The sequence below is a fragment of the Arachis hypogaea genome, chromosome 14 (genome assembly GCF_003086295.3).
Source record: "Arachis hypogaea cultivar Tifrunner chromosome 14, arahy.Tifrunner.gnm2.J5K5, whole genome shotgun sequence".
NCBI lineage: Eukaryota > Viridiplantae > Streptophyta > Magnoliopsida > Fabales > Fabaceae > Arachis > Arachis hypogaea.
In genome coordinates this window covers 142508521-142534049 of record NC_092049.1, presented here as the reverse complement: position 1 = coordinate 142534049, position 25529 = coordinate 142508521, and the positions used below count along the sequence as shown (strand labels likewise).

General features: G+C 30.5%; 3 protein-coding genes and 2 long non-coding RNA genes across 5 annotated transcripts; 4 read left to right on the top strand and 1 right to left on the bottom strand.

Annotated features, from left to right (window-relative positions):
- The first annotated feature begins 1470 nt into the window (after positions 1–1470).
- LOC140178505 (uncharacterized) lies at positions 1471–7886 on the top strand. The gene is made up of 3 exons (XR_011871675.1): positions 1471–1899; positions 2076–2124; positions 7550–7886. It is a non-coding gene; the product is annotated as an uncharacterized lncRNA (long non-coding RNA).
- Positions 6292–7435, bottom strand: LOC112798237 (uncharacterized). The gene has a single exon (XM_025841469.3). The coding sequence runs from the start codon at positions 7184–7186 to the stop codon at positions 6401–6403; it is 786 nt and encodes a 261-aa protein (XP_025697254.1). The 5' UTR covers positions 7187–7435; the 3' UTR covers positions 6292–6400.
- A 2501-nt stretch (positions 7887–10387) lies between the features above and the next one.
- On the top strand, positions 10388–12763 carry LOC140178914 (uncharacterized). Its single transcript, XR_011871905.1, has 3 exons — positions 10388–10539; positions 11808–11866; positions 12504–12763. It is a non-coding gene; the product is annotated as an uncharacterized lncRNA (long non-coding RNA).
- Positions 12764–15863: 3100 nt separating this feature from the next.
- Positions 15864–17708, top strand: LOC112798236 (ATP synthase gamma chain, chloroplastic). The gene has a single exon (XM_025841468.3). It carries the CDS (start codon positions 16248–16250, stop codon positions 17373–17375), a length of 1128 nt encoding a protein of 375 aa, XP_025697253.1. The 5' UTR covers positions 15864–16247; the 3' UTR covers positions 17376–17708.
- A 1979-nt stretch (positions 17709–19687) lies between these two features.
- LOC112798235 (plastidic glucose transporter 4-like) lies at positions 19688–25043 on the top strand. The gene is made up of 13 exons (XM_025841467.3): positions 19688–20070; positions 20626–20743; positions 20924–20991; positions 21342–21474; positions 21552–21651; positions 21739–21851; positions 22038–22131; positions 22281–22434; positions 22563–22709; positions 22796–22869; positions 23106–23194; positions 23294–23408; positions 24722–25043. The coding sequence occupies exons 1-13, from the start codon at positions 19920–19922 to the stop codon at positions 24902–24904; spliced, it is 1539 nt and encodes a 512-aa protein (XP_025697252.1). The 5' UTR covers positions 19688–19919; the 3' UTR covers positions 24905–25043.
- The last annotated feature ends 486 nt before the right edge of the window (positions 25044–25529 follow it).

Genomic DNA, 25529 nt, shown 5'->3' with positions numbered 1-25529 from the left:
AGAGTACATATTTATTTAGGGAGAAAAATAAGTTCTTCTCATTATTGAAGAGAATGAAAAATTTCCTTAAAAAATATTGGTTGAGTTAATAACCCGGTGAGAACCTACGCATCTCTTATTCTCAACTTTTTAATCAAAAAGTAAAATAGCCAAAAAGTCTACCTCTTACTCTCAATTTTTTAATCAAAAAGTAAAATAATCAAAAAATTACATATGAACAACCATTAATACATAAGAAAGATATTTAACTATTGCTCTAAAAATAACCAGAACTAAATAAAAAAATTTATTTATGATATAATTACATTAATTAACCTATTTTTTCTTTTTTACTCTTTAAGTATCCTGTATGCAACACGCTTTACTTGCTTCGGTGGAAGCAAGAATTAACATATGGAGGCTCCAACATCAGCCTCCACTTCTAAAATGTATGATGTCTGTGACGAATTTTATCTACAAGTACAGTAGAATGTGTTCTACATGGAATGTAGATTCAAATCGTGGATTGCCTGTTCACTATGGATTAAATGCTTTGGTTACATACAAACTTTTATGTATTAAAGAAGGTGAAACACCTGTTTTTCAGGTATTGAAATTTTAATTTTTATATTTATTTTTTTTGTCCATTTTATTTATAATAATATCTATATTTTTTTTTCAGCCTAACATTGAATCCGGGCTTGGTGGACTGTTGGTTTTATATGATAAAAAATTAGTGGATATGCGAGAAATATTGTTAAAAGAAATTTTTCATTTCATATATACCTGTGGGCTTGTTTATGGCTCACTTAGGATTTATGCGGACTATTTTAGTTTTGACTACGAACATAGAGTATATTCTAGTACATCGCAACGTAATGAGATTCCAGGCTTTCACTCAGTTTTAATTACAAGTATAATGTAGAAGAGAAAAGTTTTAGTTACCTTAACAGTTATGGGCCATCTTTTGGTAGGAATAGATTTGGATTAGTTAACTTTGATTCAGTTATTCAGATATTTACCCCTTTATTTGGGGTCGAGGTAAATTCATATGACCCTACAAGAGTATTGCTAACTTGGGACCACCACCCGAGGAATGAACTGATGCAGTTTTCTTTTTTGTTAAATAGCTATGTTAAATGCTCTTTTTTTGTTGTTTGATTTTCATTGTATATATCCAATCCCCTAACTTGCTTTATGGAGGAGTTGTGAAATAGCTATGCTAATGCTCTCTTTTTTGTCATTTGATTTTCATTGTATATATCCAATTAAACTATGCATCCAATTTCATTGTATATATCGAATCCCCTAACTGCTTTATGGAGGAGGAAAGTTCGCAAAAGAATAAACAAAGACAAAAATAATAATCAACAATAATAATGAGTCATGAGTTTGTTGGTGACTTGGCATTTATCCACATAACTTTTATAATATTTATAGAAATCTAAAATCTATAATCTATAATAATTGCTTATTTGTGAGTTTTTTTATTTTATTTATTTTAAAAAGAAAGCTGAAAATAACTTTCATTTAAATTCTGGGATGGAGCTTTAAAAGAAGTTAGCACACCTTTTTTTTCGTTTGAATAAGAATAGATGAGCTAAAGAAATAAAAAATTGATAGGACCTTGTCCCCACATTTTGTATTATCCTTCTCCTCATCTAATGAAATTCTTTTTTTTTTTTTAATAAAAAAAATTGTTTTAGAACTGAAGATGGGGAAGGGCTATAAATGTAACATGTTCTATATTCCAAAATAATGTTAATTGATCCATGGATATTTTCCTTTTACCAACTTGTTACTTTTCAGGGCATATCTTTGAGTCAATTTTCTTTATCTATCAAAGACTAATACTGTTTTTCCTCTTATTTTTATTCCATGTTGCACCATGTGCTGCTAAAAGTTTTGCCAAAATGAGAGGTGAGGTTACCCCTTTTGAAGTTCATACTATGGTACAGTTTTTCAGCTATCAATGATGATTTAATATATTTATCATGCAAATTATGCTTGCCGACTATGATTCCCCCCCCCCCCTGTTTTGCCTGTTAAGCTATAATGATCATCTATTTGATGAGTATTTGCATGATTTATCACAGGCATAATTGTGATGGCAGAAGTGGATGTGCCTGGTCATGCAGAATCATGGTATAAAAACATTTTCTGATACCTTAAGTGCAGCTTGATAGTATGATAGTAATTGGCTTTATTATTGTTACACAGTAAGAGCATTGAATTTCATATACTTTTTATAGCTCATTGTAATTACTTCAAGTTTTGAAAGACAATAGTTTACCATAGAGAAGTTGATGATTATAGTTTGAAAAATGCAATATATAATTACATTAAGTCCTTCATCGGAAAATTAGATGTTGATTGACGGTATTTAGCTCAATGTATCCTCGAAGCAGTGCTATGGTTTGACATTGAATTCACAATTTTGTTTGTCATAGTGAGGAGTTGCTAAGTTTTTTTCCCCTTCCATATTTGCTTGGTCAGATTGTTACCTTGAAATCAAGAAGACAAAAGCCACATGTTAAGCATATTTTTGGCTTCATGAACATTAAGTACCTCCATAGTAGTGCTTGATGACATTCTTAAACTAGCTGTTACCTTATAGTTGAAATAGTTCAATTAATTATAATTTGTTCTGGTTTTTTGTTACTTCTTAATTTGTTCTTGATGGTTACCTTGTTAAGTGCTCGATAGTCGATGCACAGTCTCAATGAACCATCATGTTTCTTTTGGAATAAGACTGGTGCGCCATAAGGTGCCTTCGATGGACGGATGAACCCAGCATCTAGCAAATCCTTGAGTTGCTTCTTCAACTCCTCGAGTTCTGGCGGTACCATCCTATAAGGTGTTGAAGCGGGCGGCTTTGCTCCTGACTCCAATTCAATCTTATGGTCCACCTTCCTCCTAGGTGGTAGTTGTTTTGGCAACTCGGGAGGCATCACATCCTTATTTTTTTCAAGGACTTCCTTGATTTTGGGAGGAACGTCTTCTCTTTCGGATATTGACTCCTCTTGTAATAGAGCCAAATATGTAATCTCTCCCTTCCTGAACCCTTTCTTGAGTTGCATAGCAGAAAGTATCGGTGGTCCGCCAACTTTAGAGACTGTAGGGACCATGCATGGAGACCCTTTCTCCATGACGCATACTACGTCGTAGTATGGCATATGTATTATATTTGCCTTCCTTTGCAAATCGAGCCCGATTACTATTTTAAAATCGTCCATGGGTGCTACTGAGAAATCCACAAGGCCCTTCCAAGAACCAAGAGTCATCTCTGCCCCTTTTGCTACTCCCTTAAGGGGTTCACCCTTGGTATTCACGGGTTTGAACCAACCATTCTTTTCGGTGATCTTCAACCCAAGCCTTTTTGCTTCATCAGGCGTGATAAAGTTGTGTGTAGCACCAGTGTCGATCATAGCCATGACGGGTTTTTCATTGATAAAGGCCTTAACATACATCAAGCCTTTCTTTTCTACGGTGCTTTCCTCTTTGCCCTTCACAGAATTCATGAGTTGGATAGATCAAACACACTCGTTTACTTGAGTTTGGGCCTCTCGTTCCTCGGTGATAGATGCCAGAGTCCCTAGCTTGGGGCAGTCCTTCATTTGGTGTGGTCCCTTGCACACGAAGCATCCTCCTTTGGGCACGAAAGCCTTCTTCTTTTCCTCGTACTTTTTCTTTGAAGAGTATTTTTCTTCCTTCTTGATTGAGAAACTCTTCCCCTTGTCTCCCCCACCTTTAGTAGAACTAGGCTTGGAGGAAGACTTGGGTTTTAGAGTCTCCCCTATGATACTCAATGAGTGATTCGGCCACCACGATGGCCTCGTCGACATCTTTAACATTCCTTCTTTTTAGTTCTTGCTTTGCCCAAGGTTGGAGTCCATTAATGAAGAAGAACAATGCATCCTCTGATGCTAAGTTGGGGATTTGAAGCGTGAGAGTAGTGAACTCCTTTACGTAGTCACTAATTGTACTCTTGTGCTTCAACTCCCTCAACTTCTTCATTGCTTCATAAACCACATTCTCAGTGAAGAATTGTCTTTTCAATTCCCTTTTGAAATCTTCCCATGTGGCTATGTTGCAAGTACCCTTCTCCATATATACGCATTTTCTCCTCCACCACAAAGTAGCATTATCAGAAAGGTATAGAGCTGTAGTGCGTACCTTTATTGCTTCTTCGACCACCCCTTGACCTTCGAAGTACCTCTCCATTTGCCATAGGAAGTTTTCAACCTCGCGAGCGTCCCTTACACCCTTGAACTCCTTTGGCTTGGGGAGATCAATCTTTGTCGTCTTCCTTAAAATGGTTGGTCGAGATTTTGCCTCCTCGAACCAAACTCGAACTTCCTCAAATAGCTTTAAGGAATTCTCAAGCTTCTCTTTGATTTGGAGCATGTTTTCTTTGAAAGCATCTAGTTCTCCTAACTCGTGAGCCTCGAGGGGCTCCTTATCATGTTCTATCATTTGGAAACGCTCATCCATAGAGGATAGAACATTCTCCAACACAGAAACTCTCTCTTCTAAGAAGTTAGAGTCCTTACCTCTAGGCTCACTTGAAGAACAGACCTTCTTGCCTCCCCATTGAGAAGGAATAGCATTCCTTCCCCTTTGAGACTCAACATGCTCTATGGTGATACTAGAAGCCATACCCACAACCCACTTGTGCTCCCTCTCGAATCTTGCTTTGATGACAAATTGTCACGGCCTTGGACACACTTCAACACTACCGTGCTAGTACTCGGACTTACTCAACCTCTTGAACTAAGACCAAATCAGCCTAACTCTCAATATTTAGCAAGAAAGCTAAGAATACAAGAGAACACAAGAGAAAGGAAGCTTTGGTGGAATAACACTTTATTGCTCGAGTGTTTGTTACAAATGATTTACACACATTCCCACTAACTCTCACCTCCTATTTATAGCCATCCACCTCCTCAATGGATGGTTAAAATTAAATCTAATCAACGGCCTAGATTAATCATCTAGAACCTTCTTTACAAATATTCATCATACCACAACTTTCTAAATACTTCTAGATTCTTTCATACTACTCTTTATACTCCTATATACATCCACACTCTTCTATAATACTCTATGGCCTTCCAGAGTATTCTAGAACCTTTTAGAGTATTCCGGGACCTTCTAAGACATTCTAGAACGTTTCGGAACCATCTAGAGCATTCTCAAAGACTCTAAAAAACTTTACAAACACTGTTAAATTTAGCTTTCTAAAATTTACCGTGACAAAATACACAACGTGAGTTTCAATCTATTATCCCACATAAGAAGACAAAAGTTTAGGCTAACTTTTTTTTTTTTTTGAAATAGACAAACATGACCTGTTTTTTATTGGTGTAGAGAAGTTGAGTGTTTTTTACTTTTGTTAATGTAGATATAAGAATTTTGAAGATCATATTTCATAATAAATTTTACAAAATAATAAAAAAATTTATTAATACAAATCTGATCTTTAGATTTATGATTTTAAAAAAATAAAAAATTATAAACATAAATTTGATTTTCATATTTTTTTTTAATTTAAAATTTGATAATCAAATTTTTTCTACTTTTCTTTTACAATTTTATGATACATTCTTTATTTTTATGATACAATAAAACACTCATTTTTATCAAATATTAAAAATAAAAAGTAAAAATATCGTCATAAATAATTCTTGTATAAAAAAATTAAACAATAAATCATTTTATTTTATTTTAGTTGTAATTTAACGTTGTAGTTATGTACTTAATTATGTTATATTTAAATAAAAATGTTAGAGAATTAGTAGAATTTATTATTTTTCATTTTTTGTCAATAGTTAGTCATCAAAATTTAAAGTATAGACTAAAAATATATTATAAGATTATTAAACTAAAAAAATTAGATTAATAACTAAAAATAATAATAAAAAATAATAACCTCAGCTAATTCTCTAGTATATTTCATATTTAAATGCATATACTCTTTTTTCTTTAATTATTCAATATAGAATATTTATTTATGTCGGCATAAAAAACTAAGGGAGTACAAGTAATCAATTTCACAAGAGAATGTTTCTTTGTGTGATTATGTCTAACTTTTCTATTTTTTCTGTCTCAAAATTATTAGCCTTAAAAGAGTTGACTTTTAGTTATGGAAATGAGTTCACTTTCAAAAAGCATCTATGGCTTCTTTTTTTCCTATAGTAGTTTGCAAATGCAAGCAAAGCAAATGACAAATCAACCATCAATTATGCCTTTAGTTCGAAATGGAAGAATAATTCATATAGAAACTAGTATTTCATGTTTGATATTAAAAAATGCAGCAAAAATTTATCATAATTTATTACTTAACGAAAATGTACATACATGAGAGAATCTATATACTACATCATGTTGGAGATTAACGTTAAAATTTTCAACTCACAGATTATAAACTAAGATGCAAATTCAATCTTAATCCTTGTTCAGTACTATTAAGTTGACCACCACCACGGTTACCATTACTGTCAAGACTATCAAATCTTGACAGATATTGGTAACGGTGGTGGTGTAACAAATTTGTTGTGATCATGTGAGATTCTTCAAAGTAGATTTCGTCGTCACCACCACCACCATAGACACGACTTACAGGGGGAGCCATGGCTCCTCCTGAATGGTATGCATTATCACCAAAGCTGGTGGGTGTGCCACCACCACTTGTATAATAGAACCATGAAGATGCCTGAGAAGAAGGTTGTGGCGGCGGCACACCGGCACCACCACCAACAGCTAGAAGATGTGGCACCTGTGATGATGACATGATTGTGCTTTGAAAGTGTGAAGCAACAAAGCCACGTGCAGCTTGCATTTGAGCACGTTTCAGGAGCTGCCTCTCTTTCTTGTGTGCATTTTGGTGCCCACCAAGTGCTTGTGAATTTGCAAACTCTCTACAACAATACTGGCACTCATATTTTCTTGCATCCCTTGATGATGATGGTGATGAGTTATTAAAAGGGTCATCAAAAGAACAATTATCTTGTTCAGATTTCTGTGGTGGTGATGGTGATTGATTCATCAAACATGGTTGTTCTTTTTTATGAGTAGTAGTAGTAGTAGTGTTTTGATCTTTATTTGAGATCTTGTGATGAATGTTGATGCCAAAGAGCTTCAAAGATGGTGGGGTGGTAGGGGTGTTTGTGTTGGAATTTGCATGGTATTCAACAACTTCAGCCATATATGATCAATGAAGAAAGAGAGAAATTAATTAAAGCTACCAAGCAAAAAGATAGATATGCACCAAAGTTTATGTGATTTAGTGAATATGTGTGTGTGTGTGATTGAGGTATATAGAAAGTAGCTGTTGGGTGTGGTGGTCTTTATAAAAGAACAGTTTGAAAAGCATGCTAGGAAACAGGAAAACATAATCATATGAAAGCTAAACTAGAGTTTGTTGGGAAAATTCAAAATAAAGGGGAGAAGAAATAAAAAAAGGTATCAGATTTTGTTTAATAATGGAGAGAAGCAAAGTGTACCTTAATATTATTGCATTTTGTTTTTCAATTTTTTTTATTGTTCACGATATCTCCCAACTCGACAGGTTAAAGATTAATTCGTTGCGGATCGGATCTCTATTTAAAGGTCTGCTGCTGGTTAATAGATTGTTGCATGCACAAGGAGGAATTCGAACATCCGACACTTGCTTAAGCGAACGAACAAGGTGATTATTCGATTAACTCAAGTTGATTTTTTAGAATTTTATTTAATAATGTGCAAGGAGGAATGGTTGGACGATGATCAAAAGAGCGGAAAAAAATCAACTTAAAAATTAATAATTTAATGTGTCATTCTAAAATAAAAATTTTGAAAACGATATTTTAGTAGTTCGTTTTGGTATTTTTCAATGATGATTTTGAGTTGTGGGAACACATACTGTAGCTATAATGTTTATTATTATGTTATTAATTAGGTTTATATAAAACACATAACTGATGAATAAGTTTAAGTGCATCATGATACCTTAGATTTAATTTCTTAAAAAGATACAAATTGTATGTCTTGCTTTTGATTTTAATTTCTTTTGGATTTTAGCAGAAAGAAGAGAAGCTCAATCTTACAATGAAGTCCTAAAATTGGTCATTGGTATAAAACCAAGGGAATACTAGAAAAATAAATATAAGTCTAATTATAACTGAGGGCGGTTTACAGATAAAACAAAAGGGTATCTGCTTCTTTGGTTTAAAATGCTAGATACGTTTGTAATCTAGCTGAAGAACATATGTGTATATATAATAATATATATTATCATCTCTGAATTATTGGGCCAAAATAATAGATCAGCTCAATTAGATAAAGTGGGGGGTTTTGTATAATATTAGCTTAAATACATGAAATCCTAGCTGGCGTGTGATATAATATATTGCAACATATATATAACTCTTGGTAACTTTTCTTAGAAAAAATAAAAAAAATATTTCTTTTTAAATAAAAGATTTTGGATCAGTAATTTTTAATATTTTTAGTTATTATTTATTTAGTATAAATATCAAATTATTTTTAATAAATAAATTTTAGAATTAAGTACGATTTTAGTTTTTAAGGTATAGGTTAAAAAAAATTTTTGTTCCTAACCTTTTTTTGCATATAAAATTATTTTTAAGATTTAAAATCAAGTTTTAAAATCATTCTTTTAACTTAAATATTAAAATTTTGAACCAAATTATCAATAATAAAAAAATTATAAAAAAAAAAAGAATATTTCTGCTCCTGTGAAAGAGAAGGAAAAGAGAAAAGGAAGCTGTCCACGATCTAATTCTAAAAAATATAAATGTAAATTATATTGATTTATATGTACAAATTTTGATAAATATAAATGTAAATTATATAATTTTTGTGTGTAAAATTTCGATAAATATAAATATAAATTATTACTAATTAATTATTGATAAAAAATAATAATATTTACTGATAATATAATATTATATTACTCTTAAATGATTAATTGTTTGTATTAGATAAAAACTTATTTGTGACGATTTGTGACAAGTAAAAGAATAGTTCACAAGATGAAAAACCATGTTAGAGATATTAAGTACTACCTAATCATGGTTAATAAGTGAGGAATTAAGTCAAACATTGAGAGAGAAGGGAGTTATATATAGATTATTGAAATGACCATGCTCTAATAAGTTTATGTGGATTGAAGGTCCACACAATGACGTGTGGTGAATTGGTAGCTATCTCAATTCTCAAGCATGTTTGCGTGATTGACGTTGAGTTCGCCATTAATTATTAAGACAAAATCTATACGAATCTTACTAACTTCCACCACTTGGGTTCAATGTATTAGGATCATCTCATCAGCATTCCACATGCTCAATAGAATTGTGTACTAGATCATGTATAACATGGAACTAATGTTGCACGTGATCACAATTATATATATATTGAGTGATTGAGATGAGAAACTTTTCTTTAATTTTTCCTCAATTGACAACAAATCATGCATATATATTAACATGGTATAAGAACACATAATTAGCATAACACATGCTATGCAACTATTGCTTCTTTTTTTTTTTTTTCTAAAGTTAAGGGTGAGACTCGAATTCGATATTTTTAAATAAAGAAGGAAGATTATGCTATTTGAGTTATAATTCGTTAGCACTATTGTTATTATTATTAATCTATAAATTTTGTTAACTTGTATTTTACAGACATAAATTAAAGGTGAATGCTATTCTACCATCTCTAAAGTAATATGTAAGTTACCTCTCTGATGTGTTATATTTTAATTGGATGTTTCTTTTATACATTCTCTACTCATTCGTCGTCGTTGCGCCTCCCAAGCATCACAATCTCATTGGGTGTCTTATTTTCTCTTCCCAAATCATTCTTTCAGAAAAGGTACTCCAACTCTCTTTAATTACATTTATTCCACCGCATTGTACTCTTTCATCGTCGTCGTTACGCCTCCCAAGCATCACCGTCTCATTGGTGTCTTGTTTTCTCTTCCCAATTACTCCTCCCCACTCTTTTGTCATCGTCGTTGTGCCTCTTAAGTATTACCGTTTTATTGGGTGTTCCATTTTCTTCGTCTGTCAGATCGTCACCGTCTTCCAAGATATTATTAACTCTCATGAGATTAAAGTAACTCAAGTTAAAATAAACACCCAATTAAAATATGATACATCAGAGAGGGAATAACTTATCATCAAAAAATAATTTATAAAAATAAATTTTTTCATATTTTTATTACATTAAATACGTAAAAATATTTAAAAATTTTATTATTATATTTTCAAAATATATCTGTAAAATACAAGTTAGTTAAATCCTTGATTAATTGTTATTTATTATAATAATAGCTGAGCGGCGCTTGTATGTTCTGTAGGAGTACAATGGAAAATTAATCTTTCACATTTGTCTTATATAGATTTTGGATTATCTACTAAGTGATGGAGCTTTCAAATTGAGGTGGAAAAAAAAAATTAAAGTGTTGCGAAGTCCAGATCAAGTGAATGTACGTAGAGAAAGTATATGAAGGTGTTCATCATGGAGAAGCAAATTGATGGAATATCAATTATTGAGGTAATATAACTATATAAAATGATCACATACACCTCTTACAATTAAAACGTTATGCAATTGTTTTGCTATATATGTTTAATTTTTGTCCCCTCCTCTTATTATTATCCCTTCTCACCGCATTATTTATATACCTCAGCTCATAGAGAAATTAAATTCAATGAATATGTCCAACTATAAAATAGTTTCATTGCGAATGTTTGCATAATTGCATATACATATAATGTGAAATAATGTGTGGATTCACATTTTTCATCCACCATTGGTTGATTCAGCGTAAACTTAGTTATAATCATTTTTCGGTGATTAAAAAAAGAAGATAATAGTTTTATGACATTTATCTTAATATAACTATTGTTATACAGAAATATTACTTGTACATTATTAAAATTAACCACTAAAATTAGTTATTATGTATTTGAATATAAATATATATATTATTTAATTTATTGTTAGTATATATTTTATATTGTAATATATCTTTTATATTAATTTTAGTGACCAATTTTAATGTAAATCTATTATTGTATATTGTATTAACATAATATAATTTTTTTTTTACATGGAGACTCCCATTATTCTATATATATCTACTATATAAATTGTCTGTTGGTTAGTGTTCGTTGTAAAAGATTAATTATAATAATAGTTAGAGATATAATATTTCATATATTTTTTCTTTTTAATATTTACTTACAAATGTTTATATACTTTATATCATTATTTTTAGATATACATGAACGAGGTGCATTATAACTTATAAGTCTTAATTATATTTTTTAAGGATAAAATCTGTGTATAGAGTTTATAAATATAATGTATCTCTTATTTTTTAGTTAATTTTTAGATTTGAGTTAGATCTATTTAATTTTAATTTTAATATGGTCTAAAAAAAAGAATTTATATTTTTTTTTGTATAATTTATATTTCAACATATAATCTACACTTATGACTAATTTAATCAATATGTTTACTTCTATTTATTTAAATTATTTTCAAAAGTAATTTTTCAAATGTTTTTCTACATGTGTAATGTTTATTATATTTATACAAACATGTTCAACTATTCATGAGAGTGTGGTGTCAGACTGTCAGATGATGTCTAACTTTCATTGCCCATAATGACAAAAGATTAGCTAGGAGTAGAGAAATATATATAATTAGGATATTTTGTTGTGAACAAGCTTGTCCCTCTTGCATTGCATATATATACTTGCCAACAAGATTATTGCTTTATTCAACCACCTAAAACATAACTACATTACATGAAGAATTTGCAATTTGGGAGACAATGATTGAAATTCACTCATCATACAGTTTAACCCTTCAGGTATGTGGTCCATTATGCTATTATTATATTTTATATTGACAATCAATTATTTTTGTGCAATATATACATACTGTGTGATTGTAATTATTTATCATTATTGTTGATTCTAAATTGAGTAAAGTATTATTTTTGTTTCCAACATTTAAAATAAATTTTAAAATTCTCTCTAACATTTAAAGATATTAATTGTGTTAATTAAGATTTTGTTAAAATTATTTCTTATTTCTTATTCATAATCTTGGAAGTAATGTAATTGGTTAAGGAAATTTCCAAGTGATAGACTGTAAAGTGGGAAATAGTATTCAAGCGCACATGGCAATAATTAATGACATATATATCATATGCATATGCATCATTTCACAAATGAAAAGTCAGTGAAAGGAATAGGAATAACATCCATGACACAAAGTCATTATTAACAGTAAGAAACATTTTGATAGGATTAGTATTGATCTAGTCGAATTAGAGAATTATGTTATAAATATGAGTATGATATAATAATGTAGGAGATGTATGATGTAATTAGAAATTCTACTTTTTTTTCTTTGACTCTAATTTTAGAAATTTATGTTCTATTCTCTCTGATTATCTCTAATTCTCTCTAGTTCTTAATACAATTTTGTATCAAATGATGCAGGTTGCCTGAACAAGCATCTTGGTCCGTTCTTGATAAATTAAATCCAAACATTGCAAACTAGTTTGAAATTGATCCCAAATTGAGTCCGGTGAACCACCATGAGAATTTGGCATGATGTTCATAATGAAAGCACCATTTGATATGAATTTGTATCAAGAATAGAGAGAAATATAGATAATCAGAGAGAATAAAAGAAAAATTTCTAAAATTAGGACCAAAGAAAAAAAATAGAATTTCTAATTACATCATGCATCTCCTACGTTATTATATCATACTCTTATTTATAGTATAATTCTCTAATTAGATTAGCGCAATACTAATCCTATCACATTTTAAGTGTTTCGTGATTCTAAGTTATGTTTTTAAATATTAATCTCAATTATAAAATTAGTTTTATCCATTGATTTCAATAATAAAATATATACATTATTAAAATCAATGATTAGAAATACTAAAACACGTGAAATCATAAAATATTTGAAACATTTCTTAAATTGTATATATTGCTGTTTTTATTAATTACCATCTCCAAGAGACACGATTGCGTTATATGATTATAATCTCTAGTTCCACCTTGCTAGTGAACTCTTATTCAATGATCAATGTTAGAGAAATAATAAAAAAAATTCTTTTATTTAACTTAATATTTATAATTTTATATATATAACATATATAATTATATATTTATTACATCTAAAATTATTTATTTATTTTAGTAATAATTAAAGAGTACAAAATAACAAACAGATATTTTGAGTTGATTTTTATAATTTTCTAAATACTTTTGTTATTCAATAATCAATATTTCATGGCTAGGATTATTATTATTATTATTATTATTATTATTATTATTATTATTATTATTATTATTTCACTTTTTTTTGTAGCTTAATAATTAGTAGCCATGAAGCGTTTAATAGCACCAAGTAAATTTTAGGGGATTTGGTGTAGCTGGCGCAAATGAATAATTATCCTAAATCTCCCCAATATTATTCCATTAATTGTAAGTTTTTATATTATTTTATCTTTTTTTGGGTAGAGTAAACTTCAAGTTTATTAAATGAAGTCACCCTAATAATATAAATCCTAGTCTTAGCTTGGACTAAGGAAAACATAAAACTAAAGAGTAAGTAAAGAATAATGCAATTAATTTAGGTGTATATGCCTTCGTATAAGACGAAAATTTGTGACGCAAAGCCTAGGTTATGCTCTAGAAGGTCAAGACTAGTAGCTAGTTAAATAAAAGCTTTTCATGTCATGAGAAAGGTTTATTTGTGCCGATTAGGCACTTAGTTTTTGGATAATTAATTAAGTCAGCAATTTAAATCCTTCAATAATATATAATAAACCAATTACATGCTTTTACACAGAGACAAATGGACGGCTTTGGGGATCTTGTATTAAAATGAACAAGTTATGTCTTAGACTAATCCTCTGTTTAATTTAATAGTATTGCTACTCTAGCTAGTTGATTCTCCAAATATCAGATTAATTTGATGAATGATCTTATAATAAAATTAGAGTGCCAATATTTCAAGTTAGTAAATGATAGCTTCTGCCAACATCTTTGGTTTGTAAGCCTTATTTGGAGAGAAGTAATCACAGTAGAAACCATTGCAAGTGTTAATCTGCAATAAAAGTCAACACAAATATTAATACATTATCAGCAAAAAATTGGATTTACATGAAAATACAAATGTTAATTATTTCTCTCAATAATGGAATATCATGTTTTGACTTATTTCACCATAGATAATCATGCTAATTTCACCAAGTCTGATGACACCTCAACATTATAATGAGAATAGTATTGAAATGACATAAAAGGTAAATCACAGCCATGCAAAAATGAAGCATAGTTCATTCTCATAATTCATAAACTCCAGTTTTGTGTCCGACCAAAATTTGAAAATGACAAATGTTTATAGAATATGAACATTTTTAAAGAAAGTAACAATAATTTTGTTAGATTAGATGGTACTCAAGGATGTCTTTTCAACTTTTTAAAAGAAAACATAAAAGATACTCATTTTATCAGGGTAGTAGTTTACTGTGCTGGCTGCAATTCTTTGGTTGTCCTTTGTTTCTCAATGCTTGTCTTCTAAAGAGTAAAGACTGTTTAATCTTGCAAGGACTGATAAAAGTCAATTAATCTTTCATTATCAACATGTCAAATTTGTTAACATGTCAGGTTTTGTGAAGCTGAATAGCTGAATAACTATTAACTAACTGAGAACATTTAATTGTTTAGAAACATGTGTATCGTGTGAAATAGTTGCTTATTATTGCAACAAGCAAGAATTGCATTTTTAAATATTTAATATAATCTAATTTAAATGATATTGGTGTTTAGTATTTGGGTAAAGTACTAAATTGGTGTCCTATGCTTGGGTGTAATCCTGTTTTGGTTCTTAAAGTTTAAAGTGTCCTATTTGAATCCAAAAAAGTTTCATTTAGTTTCAATGTAATCTTACCGTAAGATCAAAGTTAAATAATTAATGAAATGTCCAATGTCCTATATGGCAGTAGTACAAGAATAATGTCGATAATCTAGAGAATAAATGTATAAATTCCAGAGACACAAAATCAACTGTGGATGCATCAATATATTTATTTATTATTTTCTTACAATTTAAATGAAATATTTTTTATAGAATTAATGAGAATGAAATAATTTATTATTATTATTATTATTTGGAGTACATAAGAGTACACAAAAACATTAAATTTTATGTACTTTTAAATAGTTGAGACACTAATTTTTTATATTTTTATTTTTATTTAATTTTCAAAATTTAATTTTTATTTTTTTAAATCTTTTTTTATATTTGTTTATTTTTTGTGATAAGAGTAACCTATTTTTTTAGATTATATATTATTTATTTGGATTTTGATAAATTTTTTAGAGTAATTTTTTACTACTTCTAAGAACTGGTATGCTAATTCAATGAGTACATTATCACAAACTATTCTATTTAAATATGTTAATATTAATTATTCAATTTATTTTTTATATCTTATTTTGTCTCTAATTATTTTATACTATAGAATTAAGAATCAATTATATTTAAAATCATTCTTATCGTGTATTGACACTGGAATATTAATGAAAATATATTTGTCATGTTTTTGTGGTGTTAGAGTTAACAACTTCACAACGAATTAAGGGGGAGGAAAAGCCACAGATCGAATAGTCGCATATACCTTTAATACCAATGAAATTATGATATGCACAAAAAAATCGTGGTCTGATGCTTTTGGAGTTCAAACCTCACCGGAAAGGTGAAAATTAAGGTTAAAATATGAATGACATAGTAACAAATATTGAAAAGTCAAAATTAGGACCGTTTCACAGAAAACAATATGATCTTAGATATCATACTTTATCTAATTTGAACGAAAAAACAAAAGATTTTGTGTTACCCAACTCTGTTTAGACAGAGCCACATCAGATTGGACCCACAAGAACCACAAATATTGAGTACACAGCAATCTGCTCTCTCCGCCAACCGTAGAAATCGTTATCCCAAAATCTCATCCACTCCCTCTCATTCCCTCCACTCATTCCTCACTTGATAAACCATAGCAAATTGAGCATCTCATGAACACACAAGGAGAGGATAACACCAATCTCAACATAAACCAACCAAACCAATACACCACAACCCTCTTTCTCTAGCTCTCTTTCTGCTGTTGTAATCTACTTACACTGCAGAAGCCCCAAAAGGTACTCCATCTGCGACAATGTCTTGTTCCAATCTCACTATGTTGGTGTCCTCAAAACCTTCTCTTTCTGATGCCTCCAACCTCTCTTTCCGTTCTGTTCTCAACCCTTTTCAGCTCCCTTCACAAAACTCACCCTCATGCAGCCTCTCACGTTCTTCTGTCACCCCAGTACAGTGTGGTCTCAGAGAGCTCAGAACCCGCATTGAATCTGTCAAGAACACACAGAAGATCACAGAAGCAATGAAGCTTGTTGCAGCCGCTAAAGTCAGAAGGGCTCAAGAAGCTGTTGTTAATGGAAGACCCTTCTCAGAGACTCTTGTTGAGGTCCTCTACAACATCAACGAGCAGCTCCAAACTGAGGACATTGATGTCCCTCTCACAAAAGTTAGGCCAGTGAAGAAGGTAGCACTGGTTGTGTGCACTGGTGATAGAGGTCTCTGTGGTGGTTTCAACAATAACATCATCAAGAAAGCCGAGGCAAGAATTGCTCAATTGAAGGATCTTGGTCTTGACTACACTATCATTAGTGTTGGCAAGAAGGGTAACTCTTACTTCCTCCGTAGACCTTACATACCAGTTGATCGGTTTCTAGAAGGAGGATCGCTCCCAACTGCGAAAGAAGCTCAGGCAATTGCTGATGATGCCTTCTCGCTGTTTATCAGTGAAGAGGTTGACAAAGTAGAACTCTTGTACACAAAGTTTGTGTCATTGGTGAAATCAGATCCTGTGATTCATACCTTACTTCCACTGTCGCCAAAGGGAGAGATTTGTGACATCAATGGAAACTGTGTTGATGCTGCTGATGATGAGTTCTTCAGGCTAACAACAAAGGAAGGAAAGCTAACTGTAGAGAGGGATGCTGTGAGGACAAAGACAGAAGACTATTCACCAATTTTGGAGTTTGAGCAAGATCCTGTTCAGATCCTTGATGCTCTCTTGCCGCTTTATCTCAACAGCCAAGTCTTGAGAGCACTTCAAGAATCACTTGCAAGTGAGCTTGCTGCTAGAATGAGTGCAATGAGTAGTGCAACTGATAATGCTGTTGAGTTGAAGAAGAACTTATCCATTGTCTACAATAGGGAACGTCAGGCTAAGATCACAGGTGAAATTCTTGAGATTGTTGCTGGTGCCAATGCTCTTCAATAGGTTACTTTTGGCATCATCATCATCATTATCCATGGTTGGATTTATTTGTAGGTGTCCAATATCATAAAAGGGTGTTGTCGCTCCCCTTTATTACATTCTAATGTTCTTATTTATGACCGTTATGAAACTATGCGATTTTTACACTTCTGAAATATAAAAAACTAGGAGTCTCAAAGGGAAACCTTTTATTTTTTTTTTGTCAAGTTTTTTCCCTCCTTTTCATCTCACAAATGATGTATGTAATAATAGATCTATATATCATGTCACTGTTTTGGAAGTTGTATCTAAAAATTTATCATTTATATACTTTATTGTGGCTTTCACAATGACTAATTACTGATTTAGGTATTCTCATTGTTATATACAAGATATTCGAGCAACTTTTATTTAGATGTTTATGTTAGAGAATTACGAGATCTGTGACCTCGAGAATTCTGATGAATTCTAAAAGAAAGACAAATAATTAAAGGAAGAAAAAGCTCAAAAACAAAAACTATTGATAATGATAAATATTTTTTTATTTAATTTATTTTGCTAGCATGTACTAATTTTGTATGGAGACAATTAATTAAGACATTATTATTTCATATTTATGAGAGTATACGAGAGTACACATATATAACTATATTGATTTTTTACATTTTTATTTTTATTTAATTTTTAAAATTTACTTTTAATTTTTGCAAATCTTTAGTTATATCTGTTTATTTTTTTAATAAGAGTGTCCTATTTTTTAATTTATATATTATTTCTTTGGAGTACATTATCATAAAATAATTTTATTTAATTATGTTATATTAATTATTCAATTTATTTTATACTATAAAAAATCAATTATATTTAAAAAGCATGTGTTGAGAGAAAAAGATATTAATAAAAATTAACTGCATATATCAAAATCAGCTATAAAATATTTATATTCGTAGTTGATTTTAACATGTATGTACATAATATTTTTTTTTATTGCAAATCAATCCATACCTTAAAATGTATAAGTTATCCGAATCATTTCTGTAATAGATAGAAGCAACATAAGTTTTAGTAGAAGATTATTGTAATAAAGAAGTTTAAAAAACTGCTTGATGAATAACTAATTATATTGTGCTTAGTTCCATAGTATTTAATCACCTCTAGAGCTACACCAAGCCTAAAACAAGAGAAGGAGTATACTCCACTTTCTAACTCCAAAAACCCCACTTTAGTAGCTCCAACCAAAAACCTTGTTTTAACTGACGTCTTTGTCAAACCACGATGCTGCATGCAAAAACAAAAATACATAATGAATAAGAATCATGATGTCCTAGTGATGTTATTCACAAAAACGAGCACTTAATTATCTTATCTATAATCTAATTCATGATAAGCTTAAAATCAAATTACGAATAGTAAATAAACAAAGAAGAAAAGAAAGAATAGGTTCTCACAATTAAAACTTGAACAGAGTTACTGAATTATCTATCAACATAAAACAATAAACAATAAACAAAGGTACACTGTATAACTAGAATTAGTGTCACACATGACCATAGCAACCACATAACTAGAAAAATAACAAGTGAAATGTTGTTTTTGAATTGATAAACTTGATTTAAAATATTAGAATACCACTAGATTTTATTGTTTTTAGTTAATAGTTGACAGTTAATCAATAATATTTAAAAGTGTGAACTAAAAAAAATGTTATTATATTACTAAACTAAAAAAATTAGATTAATGACTAAAAATACTGATAAAAAACAAAAAAAATTTATTAGTTCTTGAGTTTTTCTTATTCTCTTATTGATCAAACTATAATATTTTATTGTGAGACATTATTATTCTACTTTGTTTCAGAATTCAAACAAAAGTAATTTCAACATAAAATCTATTCTTATCTAACTAACAAAAAGATTAAAATGCAAAAGAAAAAAGACCCTGAGCCCGCCTTCAGCCAAAACTTTGGTCCAATACATGTAGTGTGCTTCATTTAGACCATATTTATTTTAAAGTGGTTACTATCATAAAAATTTTATAATTGTCTTCATATGAAAATGTTTCTTTTTTACTATTAGATAATGAATTATAAAGTTTGATTTTGATATATTTACAAGTGTTATTTAGTTTAAAGTGTGGCTAAATAAACAAAATACACTTTTAACACAATAATTTTTATAAAAAGATGTTTTTAACATTTTCATTTGAGTAGGCACCTTATTTTAATGGATGGATTTTTATTTTCTATTTTCTATTCGGTAACTGAAAGAACGAAAATTTTTTTACCCTTTACCGCGGTAATTTCCGGTTCTATCTTACAATAGTGTTAGCAACTTAGCATTGTCCTAGATTCGTTTAACGGTTTTGTTGGTAAGTAACTGGATTTGTTGCTATTCTGTTTTTTATTTTTTATTTTTTTTTTATTTCCACCAAAAATTGATGCGTTTATGAGCTTTGACTTTCCGGGGATTGGAAATAAAGTCGTAGATATTATGCAAGCTTCAACCTTTGGCTTCAAAGTAAAAGCTTTTGAGGGTTTCACAAACAAAGGGTCTTGTTTGGTTTTGCCGAATGAGTAGTAACAGTAGAACCAGTTGCTGGGGTTTGAGGCCTGGTTCGAGCACAATGGAAACTGAGCTCAGCACTGCAAGAAGGGGTTTTGCAGCAGGAATTTTTGGCTCTTCTGCTAAGCCTAGATCAATAAGGGCTCAAGCTTCTTCTGGTTTTTCTTCTATTGCTGATTCATGCCTTTGATTTGTTTGGTTTATTAGATATATTCTGAGATTTCTATAAAGTTAATCAATGATATGTGAACTATGAAGTGGTTGATTTTGATTTGCATATACACATGTATCTTGGTTATACCTGATTTTCATTTTCATAGCTAGACTGCTTACTTCATATCTGATTTTGGTGTTGAATTGCAGCGAAGTTTTTCTATTTAGACCCTTTTTGTCTATGTGAATGTATACTCATGTAGGAATCTTTGAGAGATTTCCTTACTAGGACTCATTTCTTTGCTTCTTGATTAATTCTAGCAGAATGTTAGATCAATGATTATGGTCAACCGAAAAATATAGTTTGGCTATGTAATTTTCGAAGTACAATTAGGCATTTTGCAAAACCATGTTGTGTTAATCTGTAGTATTATCCATTATAGCTGCTTTTTGTTACATCCCTTGATTTGATGGGTCTTAATATCATAATATCCAGAATTTGCATATTGTGAAGGAGTTTATGCCTCTCAAAAAAGTTTCTTACTGAAGTTGCATTGCAGATGAAGATGTTGAAGATCTTCTCCCTGCTAATAATGTTCCTGGAAAATCTTCTGGGACCGTCTTGCCCTTTGTTGGTGTTGCTTGCCTTGGAGCCACTTTATTCGGTTATCATCTTGGGTATGGATTTTCATATTCATTTTACTCTGCTGATAACTGGATTTATACTGCAGCATATCTAGAATCTGTATTGCCATCAAAGTTATATGAGTGATTTGCACTATATCTTAATTGAGTGATTTTCATATTCATTATTCTTTTCCCATTTGGAAAACTTTGACAATGCCCTGTTTCTTGTAGGGTGGTAAATGGAGCTCTTGAGTACCTGGCCAAGGATCTTGGTATTACTGAGAACACTGTACTACAAGGTGCACCTTTTTTTTTCATAGTTGCAAATTAATCTAGTCTATTTGATCTTATGAGAAAAGAAAGCTGTAAATGTTTATGAAATACAATTTTCTTATTCTTTACCTCAGGCATTTTAAGTTTTATGTTCATGGAAAGTTTTCTGTTAATGTTACTTATAAACACATTGAACTGAGAAAAACCTTCCGTTTTTGTATGGTATGGAGTGTAATTTAATTATTTGTTGCTTTTGCATTTTTGTGCAAAACCATTATTTATGTCCCACTATCTATAAAATTTTTGTTTCTAAAAGTTCCAGTTTCACTTGAAAATGCTCCAACAAGATTTTCATGACTATAAAATCCATCAACAGGATGGATTGTCAGCTCTCTACTTGCTGGCGCCACTGTGGGTTCATTCACTGGTGGAGCATTGGCTGACAAATTCGGCCGAACTAGGACCTTTCAGTTAGATGCAATTCCACTAGCAGTTGGAGCATTTCTTTGGTCAATCAGTTGTCCTTGAGTTCAAGGTTTGATCTTTTATGTTTTTTTGAAATGATGCTGAACATCACAAATTACAGTGCTACAGCTCAAAGCATTCAGACGATGATTGTTGGCCGCTTACTAGCTGGTATAGGAATCGGTGTTACATCTGCAATTGTACCATTATACATATCTGAGGTGGTGGTGCTATAAATTATTTTAACATTTCTGATTTGTTTTATATATTTTATATTGACTGCTTAGGTGATTCCTTACAATGAACAGATTTCTCCAACTGAAATTCGCGGTGCGCTTGGATCTGTTAATCAACTTTTTATATGTATTGGGATTCTTGCAGCATTAGTAGCCGGTTTGCCTCTGGCAGGAAATCCTATATGGTATTGAGCTATTTATTTTTCTTCTGAATACAAATATCAAATAGAGATAGTAACATATATATGATTGTTAACCTTGAAATTTTGTTGTATAGTTGATGGAAGCCTTTAAATTTTTTGTTAAACTGTGAATCCAATGTTTGTTAACATGCATCCTCTTCTCCTTCTCTCTTCATTCAATTCCATAAGGTGGCGGACAATGTTTGGAATTTCGGTTGTTCCATCTGTTCTGTTAGCACTAGGAATGGCAGTTTCTCCGGAAAGTCCTAGATGGCTCTTTCAGGTTGTCCTGCAATTCCACAATCATTGACATGAATGGTTTCCTTAATGTTTCTAAGTAGGTTGATATTGTAGAATCATAGTATTTATGTTTGGCAATTGCAACAAGTTTCTTGTAGGTTTTGTGAGTGACTTGCATTTATTTTTTTACAGCAAGGGAAAATATCTGATGCGGAGAAAGCAATTAAAACACTTTATGGAAAAGAAAGAGTTGCTTCGGTTATGCATGACTTAACAGCAGCAAGTCAAGGTTCTTCTGAACCTGAAGCAAGGTGGTTTGATCTTTTTAGTAGCAGGTATCGGAAAGGTATTCAATAATTTAAGAATAATTCCATATTCCATTAACCAGGAGAAATAAAAAATCTAGTATAAGATTGGTTTCAAATTTTTAGTTTACTCTGAAATTGATTGATGCTTTGTGAATTGGTGCTGCAGTTGTCAGTGTTGGAGCAGCACTTTTCTTGTTCCAGCAGTTTGCTGGAATTAATGCCGTGGTGTATTATTCGACTTCTGTTTTCCGCAGTGCTGGAATTGCTTCTGACATTGCAGCAAGTGCCCTTGTTGGTGCTTCAAATGTCTTCGGTTAGTATCATTATTTTTGTCCTGAAAAAATGTATAATGTGAACAAAGGTGAAGTTATTTCCTGCTGGTGTTTGATTTTGTTGCAGGCACTGTAATCGCTTCATCCTTGATGGACAAACAAGGAAGGAAAAGTCTCCTTATCACAAGTTTTACCGGAATGGTAATAGTTTTTCTCATCTTATATCTGTCTAAGGCCTAATGCATAAGATTTTGAACCTCAGGTTGAATTCTTTTCACTTTTCAGTCACAAATGCCTTTCAACTTGCTACTTCTCAATGAATGATTGTAAAGGTCTAGTTGACTTTTCTGATAGTTTATTTTAGTTTTATGCATATAACCTATTCATGATCTTATGCTAAACAATGCATGAAACATCATTGGTGTTTTCTTTCCTAGGCTGTTTCTATGTTGCTTCTTTCTCTGTCTTTCACTTGGAGTGTCCTTGCACCATATTCTGGTACCCTTGCAGTGCTTGGAACTGTCGCGTAAGTATTATTAATTTCGTTCGACAAAAGACTACTTTATAGTTCATATTATTCCTTTTTCCCTGTTTCTTTTAACAATGATCAATGAACCTTAAACAGCTATGTGTTATCCTTTTCTCTTGGTGCTGGTCCTGTGCCTGCTCTTCTTCTACCTGAGATATTTGCCTCGAGAATTAGAGCTAAAGCGATCTCTTTGTCGTTAGGCACACATTGGGTAAGTAACTTTGCTATGGAAGATTATATCAACTTCAATCACTCTCTTTATGTTGCTGTCAAAATTTTGAATTTTCTTTTCACATTTTTGTTCAGAGGCTAAAAATGCATGTCTAAAAACCTTAGTGTAGTAAGTGAGAGTTTAAACCAATAATCACATGGCTAAGTTGACAAAATGATGAATGAAACAGAACAAGTTTTTTCTATGTACTCTAATTACTTCACCTTGCTGTGTTGAGCTTTTTAGTTGAAAAAAAAAAAAAAAAACAGAACAAGTTTTCTCTATGAATTTTTCAAATTATTCCTTACTATATTTAAAGCTAAAAACAAGATGAAACTGCATAAGAAGCCATGCCAAACTCAATCACATAGTTCTCTTGTGCTTGATTCCAGGGACGGTTCTACGTGTACACTGTTGTGGGGCAAACGCCCCCACTATTATTTGAAATTTTGTTGAGTAGTACATGATAATAATATTTATTTACCCCCATTAAATTATTAAATTTGACCCCACAATAATTTTTTATTCAACTTTTGGTACTTAATCGTCACTTTAAAAATTTTATATTAGAAATTCGTTAGAATAATCAATTCTCAAATTTAAACGAAATTAGTGTTCTTTTTTAAAAATCAACACAAAAGAATATTATTTATCTTATTTTCAAATTAGCTTTAATTTTTGCATAGCAACTGTATTAATTGAAAGAACTTTTTTAACTATAAATATCAATAAGAGTTGACTTCTAATTGTGTAGGGAAGTGCATTTCTAAATAATTATTTAGTAATATATATAAAAAGAGAGAAATTTTGATGGTAATGTTAAGAGAAACATTATTTAATTTTTTAAAATATAAAACCTAAAACAATAGAATTTTAAATTATATATTATTATTTAAATTACTATTTTAGTATTGTAATTTATATATTAGATATTTTGAAGGCTAATCATATTTTACAATAATGAAATATAATAATAACAATAATCATGTTATATGTACATAAAAAATAATTATTTGTATAAAATATATATTAAAATATAAAATACACATTAAAAATAAGTTAAACAATACATGTATTTATACACAGATATATAATGGTTAATAGATAATTTAATATTTAATTTTTTATATACACATGTTATTTTTATTATAAAATTTATTATGATGTTATATAAATTTTGCCCCCACTACTAAAATTTTCTGGATCCGTCACTGCTTGATTCTATTTATTATCTTAAAAATACAAGAACCATAAAAAAGGTTTTCCTTATTAATGCTAATGATGGATTTTTTTTTGTCTTCTTCCCTTATCAGATCTCCAACTTTGTGATTGGACTGTATTTCCTAAGTGTTGTAAACAAGTTTGGAATCAGCAGTGTGTACTTGGGGTTCTCAACTGTGTGTATTCTTGCTGTATTGTACGTATCTGGTAATGTTGTGGAAACAAAGGGTCGTTCATTAGAAGAAATAGAACGTGCTCTTAGCCCTGCATCTTAATAACATCCTTATCAAATGCATATGCATTATCCTAAGTAGACTTTGACTTTAGATGCGGTTATTGTATCTATCTTATGTTGAGTTAACTTTGAAATATAATCTATAGTTATATATGGCATAATTCTGTATTTATTAATTATTATATGGAGCACAAATGATAGGAAAAAAGGCTAGCAATGCAAGTGTTATTTAAAAGTAGGTTTAATTATTCTGTCGATCCCTATAGTTTCACCGAATTTTTAATTAGGTTCCTATACTATATCAGATTTTGCAACTAAAATTCCTACTGTGACAAAAACATTGAAATTTTAACGAAATATTTTGTTAAACTATATAGACTATTCAGTCAAGTATTAGGCATATTCGTTTTATTTAACAGAATATTCTGTTAATTTCAGCGTTTTTGTCATGTTAAGAACTTAATTACAAAATTTGAAATGGTATAGGAACTCAATTGAAAAGGAAAAAAGTATAGGGACCTAATTAAAAATTCAGTAAAATTATAGGAACCGACAAAATAATTACACCTTAAAAGTATAATGCTAAAGAAATTTTTTTTTTTTGCTAACATTAGCTAATTTTTATAAAATTATTTGTTTATCTTAAATTCTAGACCTTAAATTAT

What these genes read in the sequence shown, in the direction of transcription:
- LOC112798237 (XM_025841469.3), bottom strand. Translation starts at nt 7,186, where the DNA reads ATGGCTGAAGTTGTTGAATACCATGCAAATTCCAACACAAACACCCCT.
- LOC112798236 (XM_025841468.3), top strand. Translation starts at nt 16,248, where the DNA reads ATGTCTTGTTCCAATCTCACTATGTTGGTGTCCTCAAAACCTTCTCTT.
- LOC112798235 (XM_025841467.3), top strand. Translation starts at nt 19,920, where the DNA reads ATGAGTAGTAACAGTAGAACCAGTTGCTGGGGTTTGAGGCCTGGTTCG. An exon ending in GTCCTAGATGGCTCTTTCAG is followed by an intron (nt 22,132 to 22,280) that starts GTTGTCCTGCAA and finishes ATTTTTTTACAG; the next exon opens with CAAGGGAAAATATCTGATGC. An exon ending in TAGTAGCAGGTATCGGAAAG is followed by an intron (nt 22,435 to 22,562) that starts GTATTCAATAAT and finishes TTGGTGCTGCAG; the next exon opens with TTGTCAGTGTTGGAGCAGCA.